The sequence below is a fragment of the Microtus pennsylvanicus genome, chromosome 6 (assembly GCF_037038515.1).
Source record: "Microtus pennsylvanicus isolate mMicPen1 chromosome 6, mMicPen1.hap1, whole genome shotgun sequence".
NCBI lineage: Eukaryota > Metazoa > Chordata > Mammalia > Rodentia > Cricetidae > Microtus > Microtus pennsylvanicus.
Window position 1 is genome coordinate 30,247,354 of NC_134584.1, and position 16,508 is coordinate 30,263,861.

The 16,508-nt window shown below is 43.4% G+C and overlaps 1 protein-coding gene across 1 annotated transcript in view; it reads right to left on the bottom strand.

Moving 5' to 3' along the window:
- The window catches only part of C9 (complement C9), a 37,279-nt gene extending 21,630 nt beyond the window's left edge, over positions 1-15,649 (bottom strand). Inside the window, exons 1-4 of the mRNA XM_075975950.1 lie at positions 15,491-15,649; positions 5,591-5,690; positions 4,814-4,958; positions 4,416-4,563 (exon numbers count right to left, since the gene is read on the bottom strand). Coding sequence (XP_075832065.1) covers positions 4,416-4,563; positions 4,814-4,958; positions 5,591-5,690; positions 15,491-15,612 — 515 coding nt within the window. The 5' untranslated portion in view covers positions 15,613-15,649. The remainder of the gene's footprint in view (positions 1-4,415; positions 4,564-4,813; positions 4,959-5,590; positions 5,691-15,490) is intronic.
- Positions 15,650-16,508: the final 859 nt, after the last annotated feature.

Sequence of the window (16,508 nt, forward strand, 5' to 3'; positions counted from 1 at the left end):
GAGCCCTAAGACTTGGAATTAGATCTTGAGTTTTCTACCCTGTAGTATTAGTGAGGTGGATGAGAGGGCTTTGGCTTGTGAAAGGCAGATGATAGGTGTGAAAAAGCTGCTAGAGTTTTGGCGGCATGCATCACAGCTGGTAGAGTGTTTGCCTCACAGGCATGAAGTCCTAGGCTCAGTCCCCAGCACCACACACACCTTGATGTGATGGCACAGACCTGCAGTTCTCCATTACATAGTAAGTTCCTGTCTTGAGATTCAAGAAAGGAAAAAGCAGCCGTGTCATCGTACTAATCAATTTCATGAAAAACAAGTACATATGGAGGTTGAGTCTTGTTGTTAGACCAGTTCCATAATTTTAATAGTTGAGGAAACTGTTACCTTGCAGCTTACTTGCCACTTTCCTGGAAGGGTCCTGGATGCCCTTTGCTATGCATAGCCTAGTTTGAAAAGTATTGTTTCACAGAACAGCCCATTGACCAGCTGGCTGGACCTATCTGAAAAGTTATGGAAGCCAATGAAGTCTAAAGCATCACTAAGGGAGAAATGTTTCAAAAACCTTTGACTTGACTCCACTCCTACAGAGACAGCCAGTCTGCTCTAAAATGAGCCAATATTTTTCTGCCAAGGAACATGAAAAGTGCTCATGAGTAGAAAAGTCGTCACCTGGGAAATGTTAAGAAAAGCGTGTTCTTTGGCAGTGTTTCGGGATGGCTGCTTCCACAGCTGTCCCAGAAGCACAGGCAGCTCTAATTCACTAGGTGAGCTGACAGGAAAGCTCCCTTCACAGAGGTGGAGCTCCGCTTAGATCACAAAGAAGTCATTCCTTACATATTGTACATCATTTACAGCTGGCTTTGATTTGCACCTTTTCAATGAATGCAAGATGGGCTGGAGGCCTTCCCTGAACATTTGTGGAGGATCTCAGATGCCTACAGGACAGAAGTCTGAAGCGTTTGTAATGCAGTGGAATTCTGCCAGGGTAGCGACTTAGATGAGAGAGTCCTTCAAGTGGATAAAGATGAATTCATGATGTCAAGTTCCCATGGCTTGCCCACATAGAGTCTGGGTAAGAAAGCAGTAGACTGGATCTATTGTGGTTTCTCCGACTGAAGTATGGAGAAGAAGTTCCTAACCATATTGCTCCGACTGGCTTCTCCATCCCTGTGGTTGTCTCCTTGACAAGCTCAGGTATTTGAACACTTGATCTCTACTGGGTAATGCTACTTGGGAAGGTTTAGGAGGTGTGGCCTTGCTAGAGGAAATACGTCACTGTGGTCAGGCTTTGAGGGTATATAGATTTATACTATTTCTAGTTCCCTCCCTCTGTTTCTCTTGGCTTCCTGCTCCTCCCACCATGCCTGCCTGATGCTGTGTCCTTGGGCCACAACAGGCTCCGATGTGTCTGAAACTGTAAACCCAAATAAAACTCTTCCTCCTGCAAGTTACCTTGGTCTTGGTATTTTATCATCACAACAGAAACATGACTGATACAACCCCCATGACCTTTACTTCACATATAGTTCAAAGCTCTGTGAGAATAATGCAGGATTTTTATGTATCCAAATGTCCTAGAATTGAGGTTTATAATCATATAACAAAACATCTTAAAGCTTCTAGATATAAATGATTGATTTGCTAATCAAAGTATTCTAATATATATAAACACATATCATATAATATTTAATATAATATACATTGTGTTATATAATATGTAATATATTTATATGTAGAGAGAGAGCCTGCCTGTGCAGTCAAAGCTGTTCTAGAATGATCTTCCTCTCTTTGCCTCCCAAGTGTTAGAATTATAGACATTATAATAAATAGCTGCTTAAGACATTTTATTTTTCATTACATTTATTTGTTTAGCATGTTGGGGGGGATGCAGGTGTCATGGGACAAGGGTGGAAGTCAGAGAACCACCTGGAGAAACTGAGTCCCAGGGATCAAACTTAGAATGTCAGACTCAATGGCAAGTGAGCCATCTCATTAACCCACGGACTATTCATTTTGCAAGTTTAGTTTTGTTTCCAGACAAGGCATTGACTTTGGGTCTTTAAAGCGGTATGGAGAAGGGCTTGGGTGAATATGGTGAAAAGGAGAAGGGTGAAGTGGTGTGGTGGAGAAAATATTGTTTTATGTGACACAGAGAAACTTGGGTTTAGTTCACTGAAACACTCACCAAAGGGCTTAAATTATTTCACTTAGTTCTTATTTACAAAATGAATATGGTAGCATCCCTGACAAAGTCACAGGGTCATTATGACAATCTGTACGATGGCATGTACAAAGGGATTCTGAAAAATTCAAGGTATTATGCAAAGGACAGTAGTAGTTTTAGAAAAACTAAATTTGTTAAGGGTCTTTGCTCCTAATAGTAGGGAATTCAATAAAACCCGACGATGGACTGATTCTGTCAGGACCCACCTCATTTTCCATGTCTGCAGCTAATATTTCCCAGAGCTGGGCCCCTGCTCAGCCATGCTCATGCTCCCCAGCACCACTCCTGACTGTAATAAAGCGTGAGGCCCTAAGACTTCTTTGCCAATTCTCTAGGATGCCTCCTTAGGAAACTTGCTGGCAAATGCTATGTTAATTTTTTTCTTTTCCCTGAACAAAGGAAACCAATAGATTATGAATGATTTTTTTTCAGTTAAGTAGGCCAACATTTCTGTATTCCTTTCCCGTAAGACAAACTATAAATCTGCACTGAGTGAGAATAAATAACATATGTGATTCCTGTTTCAAGTTCTTTCATTGAGATTAGAGATAAAACTTCTTTCCCCTGAGGAAAGATGCAGAAGAGGTTTAGGATAATTTGAATCCATAGCAATCTGGTTAGAAGGGTTTTGGATAACCCTATACTGTTAACTACCATTTACTGAGATTCTTGGCCTAAGACAGTCCATTTGAATCACAAACACAGCTTTTAAGCTAAGGGCCAAAGGCACTGTGGGTAATATTTGAAAGCCATTTGAGTAAGATTTTATGAAGTGAATAAATGCTGTGTGAAACATTTATCTCATGCGTGACTCTTGGTATTCTAGAATTTTGTACTTATGTTCACTAAATGGATGTTTCCTCTGACCTCAGAGAAAAGGCATCTTTACTTCCAGCCGTATCCAGTATGGAGGAATTAGTCCTCAGGGTAGGGCCTTCTGTCTCAGTTCCACTGACAAAGCAGGCTGTGGGTAGCAGGATGCTCAGCATCACCACTGCTCACCTCTAACGGTGTCCGTAGCACCCGCCAGTGCTGTCCTCTGCAGTACTGACGATTCAAATGCTCTTCAGACATTCCTAAATGTCTCCCATAGGGGAGTCACCAAATCCAAGGAAGTCTGTCACTCCAGTTCCTCTGTCAGCGTTGTTCTTCCCATCTCTGCCATCTTTTTTCTTCTCTCCAATTCTGGATTTCTGTCCCCGAGTTTCATCCTAGGGACCTTGTTTCTATCTTATTGGATAATAACCAGGGTTTCAGAAGGTACCTATGAATGGGGCTTTTACTTGTTTAACAATTCACCTGTTTATCTACCCACCAAGTATTTATTGAGCATCTATTTTGAGTGAAGAATGAAATCATCCGGATAAAGAAACCCATCCCATGATAGATGGTGAATAGAATCATGTACTCCTGTCAGTGCACAGCAAGAAGTGAGAACAACGGCATCTCTGTTAGGGACAAAATGGTCCAGCTCAAGACAGTTATGCAAACAATGTCCCTGGATTGCCTTGCAACTGGAATAGGACCTATCGGGACCTCAGATCTATCATCCTCTCCCGATGCCTGGAGCACAGATGTCTGCAGAATTCTCTCCTGTCTATATAGTCCTGAGTTCGAAGCTCCTAGACTTCCTTTAGCACTCACAGCCCAGGGCCCCTACATTTTGTGCGGAAAATGCGTCACCTATCAACTCTCTACAGTGGGACCCCAAACCCTATTACCCTCTGGCATCATCACCTAGTCTTTTGATATCATTTCTTCCAGCCCAACTCCAGAATGCTTGAACCTTTTCAGAATTTATAATTAGTTATCAGTTCAAGAAACATTACAATGAAAGGTAACCATGTTGGAACTCAGATGTTTTAATGCACCTGCCATACCTGCTATGGATCATTTAATTCAAAATGTGGTCATGTCAATCTTCCTGTGGTCTTCCTGACATTTGTACATGAGATGCTCTGTCTCCTACTGACTGAGAGTGAAACTCATTCAACAGACTCCTACTGAGGCTGGGTGATATCCCTACATACCAGCTAAATCCTCTGGGGTCCTCAAATGAATACAGACCAAGGTTTGCATCAACGGTGCCATTTGTAAAAGCCCTTCTGTATAGTCTTCATTGTGAAAGAGTTAGAGGCCATTTCCAGTCATTTCTCACCTGGACAGGTTTAACAGAAGTACATGAAATACAAACCCATAGCCTGCTGTTCGTCCCAGTTCAGATTCTTCTACCACTCGGTCGCGGCAAGGGGGGCGTGGATCTCTGTCACAGTCATCCTCATCTGAATAATCTCCACAGTCATTGTCACCGTTACACAGAAGTCGCCTCTTTATGCACCTGCCTGTAGTCAAAATCAGGACTCTTACGTCATGTGTGTAATGTTAAATGTTTTCATTTGCTGAAGTCACTAGGGACACTTTGACATTGGAAGTGAATGATGGATACAGTTGAACTCTTTCTATAGACTACATAGCTAGCCTTTATTGGGAGCCATTAGGCTTGGAAACGTCTACTTATGAAAATGTGTTTATTTTTCTTTGCTCACTAGTGCACACAGAAGCCCGCAGAGAACCACTGGACTCTCAGATCACCTGTTCCACACTGGAAATCGTTCCCACAGTTGATCTGTTCCTCCGGACACTCCTCAGTGGGTTCACAGGGTAGCCGATCACCCAAAGCATCAACACAACTCTTCCCCTTAAACTGTCCAAAGGCTACAATGCTTCTTGAACGAAACTGCAAACAATCAAACAAAAGAACAGCTAAAAATATTCTATTTCCTAACGCGAAAGTGGATTGTGATTTAAGGTCTTCATTCTCAACCCTTCCAATGCTGCGGTCCTTTGATATAGTTCATCCTCTTGTGGTGACCCCCACCCATTATAAAATTACTTCCGTTGCTACCTCCTAACTGTAATTTTGCTACTCTTCTGAATCATAATGTAAATATCTGTCTTTTCAGATGGTCTTAGCCAACTCCTGTGAAAAAGTCATTCAGCCCCCAAAAGGGGTTGAGACCCACAGGTTGAGCACTGCTGGAATAAAGCAACATCTCCATCACTGTAGACCCCACACTCAATAGGTTCATGATTATAAGAGAGAAGCGAAAGAAACCACCACTGCTATCACTTAACAAGAGTACTTGGCCTTTTAGGTTATGGAGTCTCTTAAACACATGAAATACCATAAACACTTACCCAGTCTGCTGTTCACCAGGCAGGTCTCCTGGTCAGATCAACCACATTCATTTCAATGATTACCTCTTTCTAGGTTGAGATTTGTTCCTGGGGGTCCCTGCCTTCTTTCCATTTCCCCGAAGATGCCAGTTTTCATTTGAAGAACTTGGATGGATGGATGCAAATACTTACCTTTTGTTTGAGGCAAGGATCACACGGTGACCATTCACTCCAGGAGCTCATTCTGCAGTCTATGGGTGACAGAGAGTCTTCTCTGTGTGTCGACTCTTCCCTATAATGAAGATTAAAAGGTATTAATTTAAAATGCCATTCTGTACACCTCTTCCCCAGGAGCCTTGCGAAACCAAATTCATATATTTATTACTTTTTCCTTTCTAAGTCATAGTGTTTATTCAACACACACACACATGCACACATTCTCTATCAAACATGTATGAGTATGTATGTGTGTGTATATACGTGTTTTGCATGTGTCTGTGTGTATGTGCATATGCACATGTGTGTGCATGTAGTTAAGGCAAGAGCTCTTCAGATGCCTTCCTCAGTCATTCTCCGTTAGTTTTTGAGATAGGATCTCTCAGTGGATCTGAAGTCATCGACGTAGCTGGACTGGGTAACCTGCCAACTCTAACAATCCATTTGTTTCCATCCCTCCTCCACCCACTTGACTTACAGACACATCCCACTATGACTGGTTGTAAGTAGTGCCAGCAGATCTGCACTAAGATCTTCATGCACATGTCTCCTTTACCAGCTCACCCATCTCCCCAGGACACTGTGTCTCCCATGACACTTGAGCACATGGCGTCTTGTATTTTAAATCCATTCTCTTGTCCAGTTCTAACTTATCAACAGTAACAGTAATGATGGTAACAAGGACAATCGTCAAGGTCTCCTAACAGATGTTCGACCCTGACTCGCCTTTTTTCAAGTACGTAATGGACTCGTTGGAGCTGAAAATCTTGTTTCACTTTCTTTGTGAATCTTATTTATCCCTCCGTGAGGCTGGCAAAACCTGGAGTTGCCTGGCTCTCATGCAAAGTTAAGCCAGCCAGTCCAGCCATTCCGATAGCGAACACTTCATAAATCAGTCTCTGTCCCCAGAATTTCATGCTTAATGTTTGAAAATAGATGCTTTCCTGCTTTACAGCCCACGTCGAGACTTATTCATGCTCTTTTTGAGTTTCAGCATCATGTGTCTTAGCATTTACAGCTTCCCCTTCCATCCCTAGGCACAGTGCTCAGCCTTAGTTCTCGGCCACTCTAGTTTGGAGCTGTTTTCCCATTTGGTTTACCATTGGGTCTCTTCTTATCACATCCTTGCCTTGGGTACTTAACTCATTAAATAATAAGAGACAAAGTAAAAGAAGGAAGAAGCTATCCAGCAAGAAGATCCTACAGGTGTTTTACCTCTGCTTTCCTACTTTCACAGCTGTCCTTCTATCAAAACTCTCATACCAGGAAGAGGCCCAGGTAGAGTCAATCCCTTCACAAGAATGTTCTAGAGCTCTGTTCCAATTTGAAGTTGATCAGCTGAGTGCCAATTCCACTTTAAACTCCTTTTCATAATTATCTCCCTCCAATTGTAATACAGAATATTATATTAAATGAGCCAATGAATGAATAGGTAAGCCTCCCTCTCCACTACTCCAGCCTCTTCTTTCGCCAGCCCTCTCATCTCTCCCTTGCCCTTCATGACAACACATTTTTAGAAACATTGCAATAAATGCCATTATGTCTCTCTCTTCCCCATGTAGTCTCATCTCCTTCAGCCATCCGTGCTCCGTGAGCCTTTTCAAATTCTTCCATGCTTTTCATTTTTTCCCTGCAAACTTCCTGAAAAGGTACCCCACTCTCTGATCTAGCCCCTTACCTCCCAACCAGTTTCTAACTCTCTTGCCCCATGCGCGGTGCCCTTGCTCAGCAATGACTGTCATGTGGTTCCATCACTTCCTCTCAGCAGTAATCTTTTTGGCTTCCCCTTACCATCTACTGCAATTGACTGCTCGTATTCGGCATTTCCCTTTGTCCTCTGTTTAACTTCTTGACAGTTTCATAGCTGTCCATGAAGCTCCATTCTCCTCTCTCATCCCCACTCTCAACAGCTGACCCTCCTTCTGTGCTTTCACCTCTTCTCTTGTGTGGGACCCATTCAGTTTAATTACAGTTGCTTTCACAAGTGTGGGTGGGAGGTTGTTTTCTGGAACACTGGCTACATAGCACTTAGCTACTGGCTGTGTATGTTGTACATCCATATGGTGTATCCAGTCTTGTTTGTGCAGGTAATCACAGCTGCAGTGAGTTCATGTCAGGTCTAAAGAACTTATTTTTTGCTGTATAGCCCCCCATCCTCTTACTTCTACATTCTTTACTCCTTTTTTTCTGTAATTTCCACAATCTCATGAAGGATATGGTATAGACATCCCTTTTATTAGGTTGAACAACACTAGACTTCTTTTTTTAAATATCTTTTCTTTGCTATTTTTAACGACTCTCCTCTCCTCTGTAGTTCATCAAGTGTTATTTATTTATTGAGGTGCTGTCATTAGATTCTCCTCCTCTCCCCTCCCTTCCTCTCCTCTTCCCTCTCCTCCCCTTTCCTTCCTTCCTTTTCTCTTCCCTCTCCTTCCCCTTTCCTCTCTTCCCCTCCTTTCTCACCTCCCTTCCCTCTCCTCCTCTCCCCTGCCCCTCCCCTTCCCTCTACTCCTCTTTTCTCCCCTTCCTTCTCTCCTCTTCCCTCTCCTTTCCCCTGCCCCTCCCATCCTCTTCCCTCTCCTTCCCCTCCCCCTCCCCTCCCCTCCTATCCTCTCTTACTTTCCCTCTTTTCCTATACTTTCTCCAGATCCATGGTTTCCACGTGTGTGCTAACGATACCCAGACAGATAAATGTGCTGTCCAGACATCTCTCTTGAAGTTTAAACTTTCACATCCAATTCTCAACTCTACATCTGTACTTGGACATCCTCATGGCCCATTGACCTCAATGTTTCCCCAAAGGAATTTATTATTTTCCTTTTCTTTCAAAGCCGCTCTTTCATTTATGTGTTATCCTAGCCAGAGACTTGGTGGTACGTGTCTCATTCTCTATCCGCCCCCCCCCCCTCATTTCTAACATCTAATCGAGCACTGAAACCTGTTGTTGGCAGTCTTGTAAATGATTTTCCAATCCATCCTTACCTCCTAATATCTTCCAGATGTTCTTCTGGTTTGCACTATTATAACATCTCTTCTAGCTGACTCTGGTAATTTCTTTCTCACTTAGTTTACATATGGCATCCAGAGGGATCTTTTAGAAAAGCAAAGTTAATGTGACCCTGCCCCTTCTGTAAACTCTCCAATAGTTAGAGAGACTACTTGTGTGACAAGGCTCAAATCTTTCAATACAGTGTAGAGAATGACTTCCAGAGATGTTTAAAATCCTTGAACTCTATGAATATTATTTACATGGCAAAAGAGACTTTGCAGACATGCTGCATGGGAGGTTATCCTATGCTTTTTAGTGGGATCATTCCAATCATGTGGCATCTTAAAGAAGAATTGTTCATTGAGAATAAAGAAAGAGAGGTAGGAGAAACCCAAGATCTGAAGGAGATTTCATCCACACCACAAGCTCTAAACATGAAAGAATGAGACAATAATTAACACTAAAGTCTTTTGGAAAAAAATCATATGGAAACCCACTACTGCAGAAGCTTCCTAAAATATATACACATATAAAAAAATGCAAGTGGACTTACCCTATAATAGGGAGACAAGGCCTCAACTAAATATCATATACCACCAAATAAAGTAGTCAGTACTAAAAATGGGTTATATATTTTGAGTTGTTGTTGGCCAATGGGGTCTCCTAGAACCTCCAAAACATTCTAGGTTGTAGCCAATGCTCTTGGTGACTCTCCACGACTTGGCAGTAAGACCTTATTGCCTACAAACTTGTGTTTTACAACATGGAGAAGTCTAGCTGATACCCAGCCAGAAGCTTCATCTTTAGTGGCTAGCATCTATAGCCCTGGAAGGTGCTAAACACAGAACAGGAAGAGAGAAGTGACCACCACGCTCCCCAGTCATCATGAGCTACAATGATGACATGAGTACTCAGGCATATATATACCTGATGCATTTCAACAAGCCATGGCAGAGACACTCTCTGTTCTATACTGGTTAGACGTCACAACTTTGAGATACTAAAGACAGTAAATTGGGGGTATGGATAGATGGTTTCATGGTTATGAGTAGTTGTTACATTTCCAAATGACCCTAGATCAATTGCCAGCACCTGCATGATGGCTTACAATCATCTGTAATTCCAGTTCTCAGGGATCAGATGCCCTCTTCGGGTCTTGAAGGTCACCAGGCATGTAGGTAGGACACAGACACACGTGTAGTCAAAATAGCCATATGTAAAATAAAAATAAATTAAATTAAAAAACTAGAAATGTGGTGGAGATCTAAATCAATTGTAGAGTGCTTTGCTAGCAAGTGCAAGCTTCTGAGCTTGGCTTCCCAATAAATAATCACAATAAATAAATAATCAAATTATAGCCCTCTATTATATTATTAATTATATTATTAATTAAATCAATTTCTTCAGGACTGAGTTCGAGATCACCAAGCTTGGGGAAAAAGCTACCCAGGTGATTCTCATGTTCAAACAATGTTCAGAAATACTTCATGGCAAAACCAGATGGAAACCCATAGCAACTGAGAGTGTGCAAGGTTAAGACCTCATGAGCTCTCCCTCACGAACTTTAGCTTGCCTGCCAGTGTCCTTGCTAAGGCGGTCCTGATGGTGAGACTATATGGCTGTAGCTTCTGATGTTCTTCGGAGACACAATCTCTCAAAAGACAGTACCTTCCTCTGAATCTTACAGTCTTTCTGCCCTTGCTCTGCAATGAGCCCTGAACCTCAGATTTGCGAGTTGTGTTGTAGCTGTATCCTTTGGGACTAGACTTCCTGTATCTTCTTCATGTAGTTTTCCCCCGTCTGGGTTTAGATGTACTCTTTTTAAAGACACTATCCATATCAGATAGAGTCTCACTCTTAACCACATTTTAATTTAACTATATTTTAAAATGGAACAAATATAGTGACAGTAAATACTGAGCATCAGGACTTCAGTATATCAATTGTATGGGAACAAAATTCAGCTATAAACTTCAATTGGTTTTAACGAAGCAAATAAACCTAATATTTAAACCTCAAATTAATGTTAGTAGCTTCCATTTCTTGTATTTCAAATTCAGGGACAGATACCTGGCTATTTATTTATCGAGGGGGGTATTGCCACGGTGTGTATACGGAGGTCAGAGGACGACTCTCCAGGTTGTTTGTTTTCTTCTACCATGTGGGTTAGGGGAACCAGCTCAGGTCATCAGGTTTGGGGGCAAGTGCCTTTACCTTCTTAGTCAGGGTGGGCTTTCTATTACTGCTTTCTAGGCTCTTTCCTCATAAGCATTTTATTTTGACTTTGAATAAAAGGTGCTATTTATTATGATTTACAGATGGGAAATAAAATTGGAAAACTGCATTACTCAGTCCAGGTCAAACTGTTATTAGCTTAGAGCCAACAATTGCTGTGCTTGGTTCAGTGCAGTTTGCTCCTGCCTTTTTGTTTTTCTCCTCCCTCAATACAAATCATCTTTGAAATAAGCTGAGCAGCCATAGCTTGGTCAATAATTTCTAGGTGGAATAACCTCAAGATTTTTAGACATTTGGAGTCATAGTGAGTTAGTAAGAAAGAACACAGTTTATTTTTATATAGCCACCTAGATAAAGTTCATCAACTGGACAGCCTAATTTTTACCTGGATCAACAGCAAGATTACAAAATGAAACGATGCCAAATGGGGCAGAAATAAATGGAAAATTGTGCTAGTCCCTGGCGATTTTGTCTTCACTCTGTCAGGTGCCTGGCTCTCCCAGGACACAGTTAAAGCAGGACTCCGAGGAATTAGTGGGGGAGACTAAAAAGTTGCGCAAACAGTGTTATTGAATAAGCATGCTGCATAAATATTCAGACGGGAGATCAATGACCTCGAATAACTCGGCCTACCTCCCACCCTCTGAGCTCAGCGCTGCCTTGCCAGCCCCTCTGACTCCTCAGCAGATAACCCTGTGTAGCTTGAGGACTGCCTGTGCCCAGCAGGCACTGCCTGCCCTTCATCCTGCTGAGCTATTAGGCTGAGTACAGAAGTGTTCCCCAAGCACTTTCTGGCTTCTCAGATGAACTGTGCTTATCAAGGGCAGCCTAGCAAGTGTTTGAGTGTTCTCAGCTGGGAAGGCACTCACTCCCTGGATCAAAGTAATGTACATCAGCCCCGCAGGGGTTCTAGCTCTGGGTCAGAAAAACATTGGAGGAAGATTCCATCTTCCCGCCAGGCCAGGAAGAGAAGTTTCCAGAGAAGGACAACCACTGTAGCTGCTCACACTCAAGGCAGTGTGCTTGACACATGCAGGAAGACATTCCAGTATGAGGAATTGTTAGCTGTGGGTAAAGTTTTGCTAATCAGGACTGCATGCTAAATTCACACAGTGTGCAAGATAAAAGGATAATGTAGCCGACTGCCCCGAGTTAACCACTTAAGACTCATCCCTGAGTTTACTAGACTTATTTTATGCATTTCCAATGACTTAGCATAAAACAGCCTTTACTGATGACTTGCTAAACACCAGGACTAGCTCTAGCAGCAATAGATATGAGACAGACTCTTTGTTGTCATACACTAGTGGCTGAGACACAAGGAACACGTTAAAGCAAATGTAACATGAAGTCTGTTGAGACGCCAGAGTTTGGAGGAAGCAGGGTCTGCCTTGGGTGCACAGCCTTGCAGCCATGGGGACCAGACTCTGAAAGTCGTCTGGCTCCCGAAGCTAAACTCTGAGCTGTTATTTCCCTCGTGGATGGGATGTAAAACTTTCCATTCTACCCAGAGAAACACAGGAGACTGAGATAATGGTTCGCTCAGGACCTGTTCTCCTGGGAATTCACCTTGAGGTGAGATTAGAAATTCCTAGCAGTTACTGTTAGCAAAGCTCCAAGAACCTCGTGACGTCCCGGAAGGCTGTTGTAACTCCAATCCCTTTTCCTGAACAAGGGGGCTGCTCAAAGCAAAACGAGCCACGAAATCATTATAAAATATGCCCAATGCTTATTGAATTCTTTCCATAGGTTCAGGGGCAGAAGTTCTGAGTACTTTACAGATGTGATAGCTGATGTTCACATGAAAACTCTACTGGGTAGAATCTGTCATCCTAAGTGTATGGACTGAACTTTGTTCCCTCCAAAAGTCAAATGATATTCTGGTAAGATCTGGTTGATGCCTGAAATTGAGAATTTACTTGTAAATAGGATCTGGATAGAGGCTATTATCATGGAAGCGGGCCTTACCACCAATAAGCCTGGTGTCTGTATAAAAAGGGAAATCTGGACTCTGGGGAGATGACTCAGCAAGCATTAAGGCCAGAGTTTCATCTCCAGAACTTATGGGAAAAGGCTTTGTTTGGGTGGCATTTGTGGAGGGAAAGGGGGCAGATTTGGGGACTAGGCATATATATAGTTCAGTGGTAGAATGCTTTCTAGCAAGTATCAACCCCGGGGTTCAACCCCAGTATGGTGAGAAGGTAGTCAGGGGAAATAAAACAGGAAAATCTATGCAGAAGAAAGATGGCCCTGTGGTGAAAGAGACAGGATTAGAAAGTCAAGGATGGCAGGCCACCACCAGAAGCCAGGAAGGCCCCAGAATGATGGCAGAGAGGTAGATCTTGGCTCTCTCAACATCTTAATCTCAGACCTCCAGCCTCCAGGCAGGGAGACAGAAGGCTTGTTTGAGCCAATTAGTTTTCAGACTTTGCTATGGCAGCCATAGGAACTAACCACAGCCTGTGTCTTATAGACCAGGGAAACATCACAGAGAATATGAGTCCGGCATTCCAACCTGCACAGCTGGTCTACAAAGGGGGCTTGATGTGAGCTGTAGGTATCTAGCTCCTTTCTGAAGAATACATATGCTTAGAAAGCATGAGAAATATTGCTGCTGATATTCAAGTAAATGGTCTCAGGTGGCTACCCAAGTCTCTGAACCCTCCATCTTAACCTCAACCTCCGCCCAAGTGCACACCACAGTGTCTTCTGAATGGGGACATTCTGGCACAGGCTGAAGGGCATGGTTGGATGAGGGCAAGGTGCTCAGCAGAACTGGGGAGTGCAATTGCCAGGATCTGGGGCCAGCCAGGAGTCCCTCTGGTCCTTCCTGGAAGAGCTGAGTGTGATCACACCTGGAGTGGGGTGGGAACTTCAAAGTAACCGTGGTCTTCCTATAGCCTTTCGATTTTGAGCTACAGTCCAGAAATGTGAGTTGTTTAATTAAAAGGGGGAAAAAAAACCCCAAGAGAGGGTCAGGTTAAGAACAAGAAAGCCGAAGCGGCTCTCAGGGACTGTGTTTGCACACATTCCTTCTGAGCTAAGATACCCCCCAAATGAAAATGTTTTCTGAGCAGAGTGATACTGCTTAGCTAACGTCGGCAGAGGAAGTGGGTGGAATGGAGAGGAGACGGCTCGGCACTCGTCCCAGGGCTCATGAAGGTCTGAGCATCTCCTTCTTGAGTGTTCTCCTGGAAGATGCAGTCCTGAACACAACCCACATAGACAGAGGGCAAGCAAAGATGCCAGAAGTGGGCTAGCAAAGTCAAAACAGACTTTGGTGAAACCGAGGGGAATTGGGAACCGTGTCTAGGCAGATGTAGGCATTGGGGGGTATTTCTGTTCTACCTTCAGAGAAGATCACGGCACATTGGATCTCACAGGTTTGTGTCTTGTCCTGTGACATCTAGATGGATGGAAGGGAGCCTCGTGTAGTCTTAATCTCCAGCAGTCCTAGGTGCAAGGATATTCAGGAAGCTTTTAATGTCCTGTTCGCTCATCTCCTGGGTATATGTAATGTGGTGTCACACTCTGTTTGTGCTGCAGACACACAGTATATATATGACACGGCTGATGTATTAAGGGAGGGGATTTTACTTGGCTCACAAGCTGAGGGCCACGAACTACAAACAGCATGGTCGGGCATCTGGAGAGGAGTTTCGTGGCTGTATCACAACATGGTCACCAAGAGCAGGCAGGGAAGTCCCTGTCTTCAGAAGGAGCACGTGTGTAGGTAAGGAAACAAGGGTTTGATGAAGGGCCTGGCCAGACAGATCTGTTAGGGGCCACTTCTGCTGGGCTTGGTCCATTCCTCAGAGATAGTCCGTTCATGACTGTGGAATCCTGAGACCTAACTAGCTTGTACTCCCTAAGGGCTCCACTGGCCCTTTTTCATGCCACTCAGGTGACTGAGCTTCCAGTAATGCAGTGTGAAGACATCCTCACACCACGTGCAAACCATAACTTACAGGTTTTGTAATCCCAAGTAGTATCAGATAGAAAGAAACTAAGAGGCAGAGATGGAGCCATAGCTGTTGGCTCTAGAACCACGGCAATTCTTGGGTAGAGCAAGTAGACCCTAACATCTAGGACACAAAATATGGAATGTCACAGGAGACAAATGGTTAACCTCTGCTTAATGTGGGGGTCAAAGGGCTTTACAGCCAACAGTTAATGTATCCCAGTCTGGCCTCGAACTACCTCGTGGCCCTCCTGCCTCTGCTTCCTTTAGCAAATCCTTCCCTCATGGGACACCACAACAGACTTAGCCAACAGTTAAGAAGTATTAGGTTTTGAGATAAGGGACAGAAAGATTAACTTCCTTCATTGTAAACTTCTCAAACAGTAGACCCTGGTCAGCACTGATCTCCACAAACTGGCGACAACCGGTTTTATTTCCTAATTCTAAATATTTAAACAGAATATCTCAGTCCTAACATTTGAACTCCTTCTAGAACAAAGACCCAGACGCATCAGCAGGCTTCCGTTGCAAACTGGCAGACACACCCTGGCTTTCCTCACTTGCTCAGAAAGTTTAAATATATCACTATTTAACCTTTATTTTTTCCTCCTTTACTGTTTAAGAACTGGACCCTGAGATAGCGGATTCCACAGTGGAATTCCAGAGATAAGCAGCCAAGTCGTGGACTCACCTGAGCGTGTATTCTGGGGTCTGTGCACTGATCTCCAAGGTGAAAATGGCCATCGCTAAGGTGATGGCCCTGCCTGGAGACATGCCGCTCCTCCTAGGCAGCTCTGGGGTCTTGTGAAGCATGGCTTTGCCACCAGAGGACAGGGAACAATTCTTATTGGTATATGTTCAGGGTTTTATTTGTACATGTCCGTTTGTGCTGCCTAGGTGAAAGTCCAACCAATGGAGAGTCATTTAGTCATTTATTGTAATTCCTGACTGCTATTTTTTCCCTTATTGACAGGTGTCATTGTGCAATAAACCAAAAAAAAAAAAAGGCTAGAGAGGTTAAAAACTAGGAGCAGTAAAAATAAAAGTAATCAAACAAACAAAATCCTAACAGTTCTTTCCTTGGGAGACTCTGGAAGGAAAGTTGAAGAGAGAGGTATAATTTGTCGGAGAGGCCTGTGGGTTATTCTCCTAAGAAGCCTAAACTCAAAATAGCTCCAGGATTGACACCATGAAAGACAGGCTCTGAAAGGGACACTCTCACCACCCCTCCCTCTGAAATCCTCATGGCTCCCACACAAGCGAGGTGAAGTGTGGAAATGGAAGATTTTTGTAAACTTCACACGTCTCTGTCTCTTTCTTAGATGTGTAATGCATTCTTCTGAAAACTGCAGTGTGAGCGCCACAAGACTTTAGCAATAGCCCCTGAAAGGATTGGGCCTGGTTTTAGTGGAAGGACACGCTAAAAGAATAGAATTTTCCTCTGCCGTAAAAAAGAATCTCCACATTTCCCAGAGTTGTGGAGAGGGAGAGGTTCTGGAAGAATGGAAGAATGTGGGTCAGGCAAGCTCTCTGAGAATGCGGGTTGCACAAGAGAATGACCTGGGATGTTGCAAACGTGGAAGTCTGCTACTCCCTATCTTACTCAGATTTAACTGATGGGGCCTCTCAAATCATTCTAGTGAGGGCCGGAACGGAGAATGCACAATCTGAGGAACAAGAGAGAATGTAATGGAGTTTTGTGGGCCATG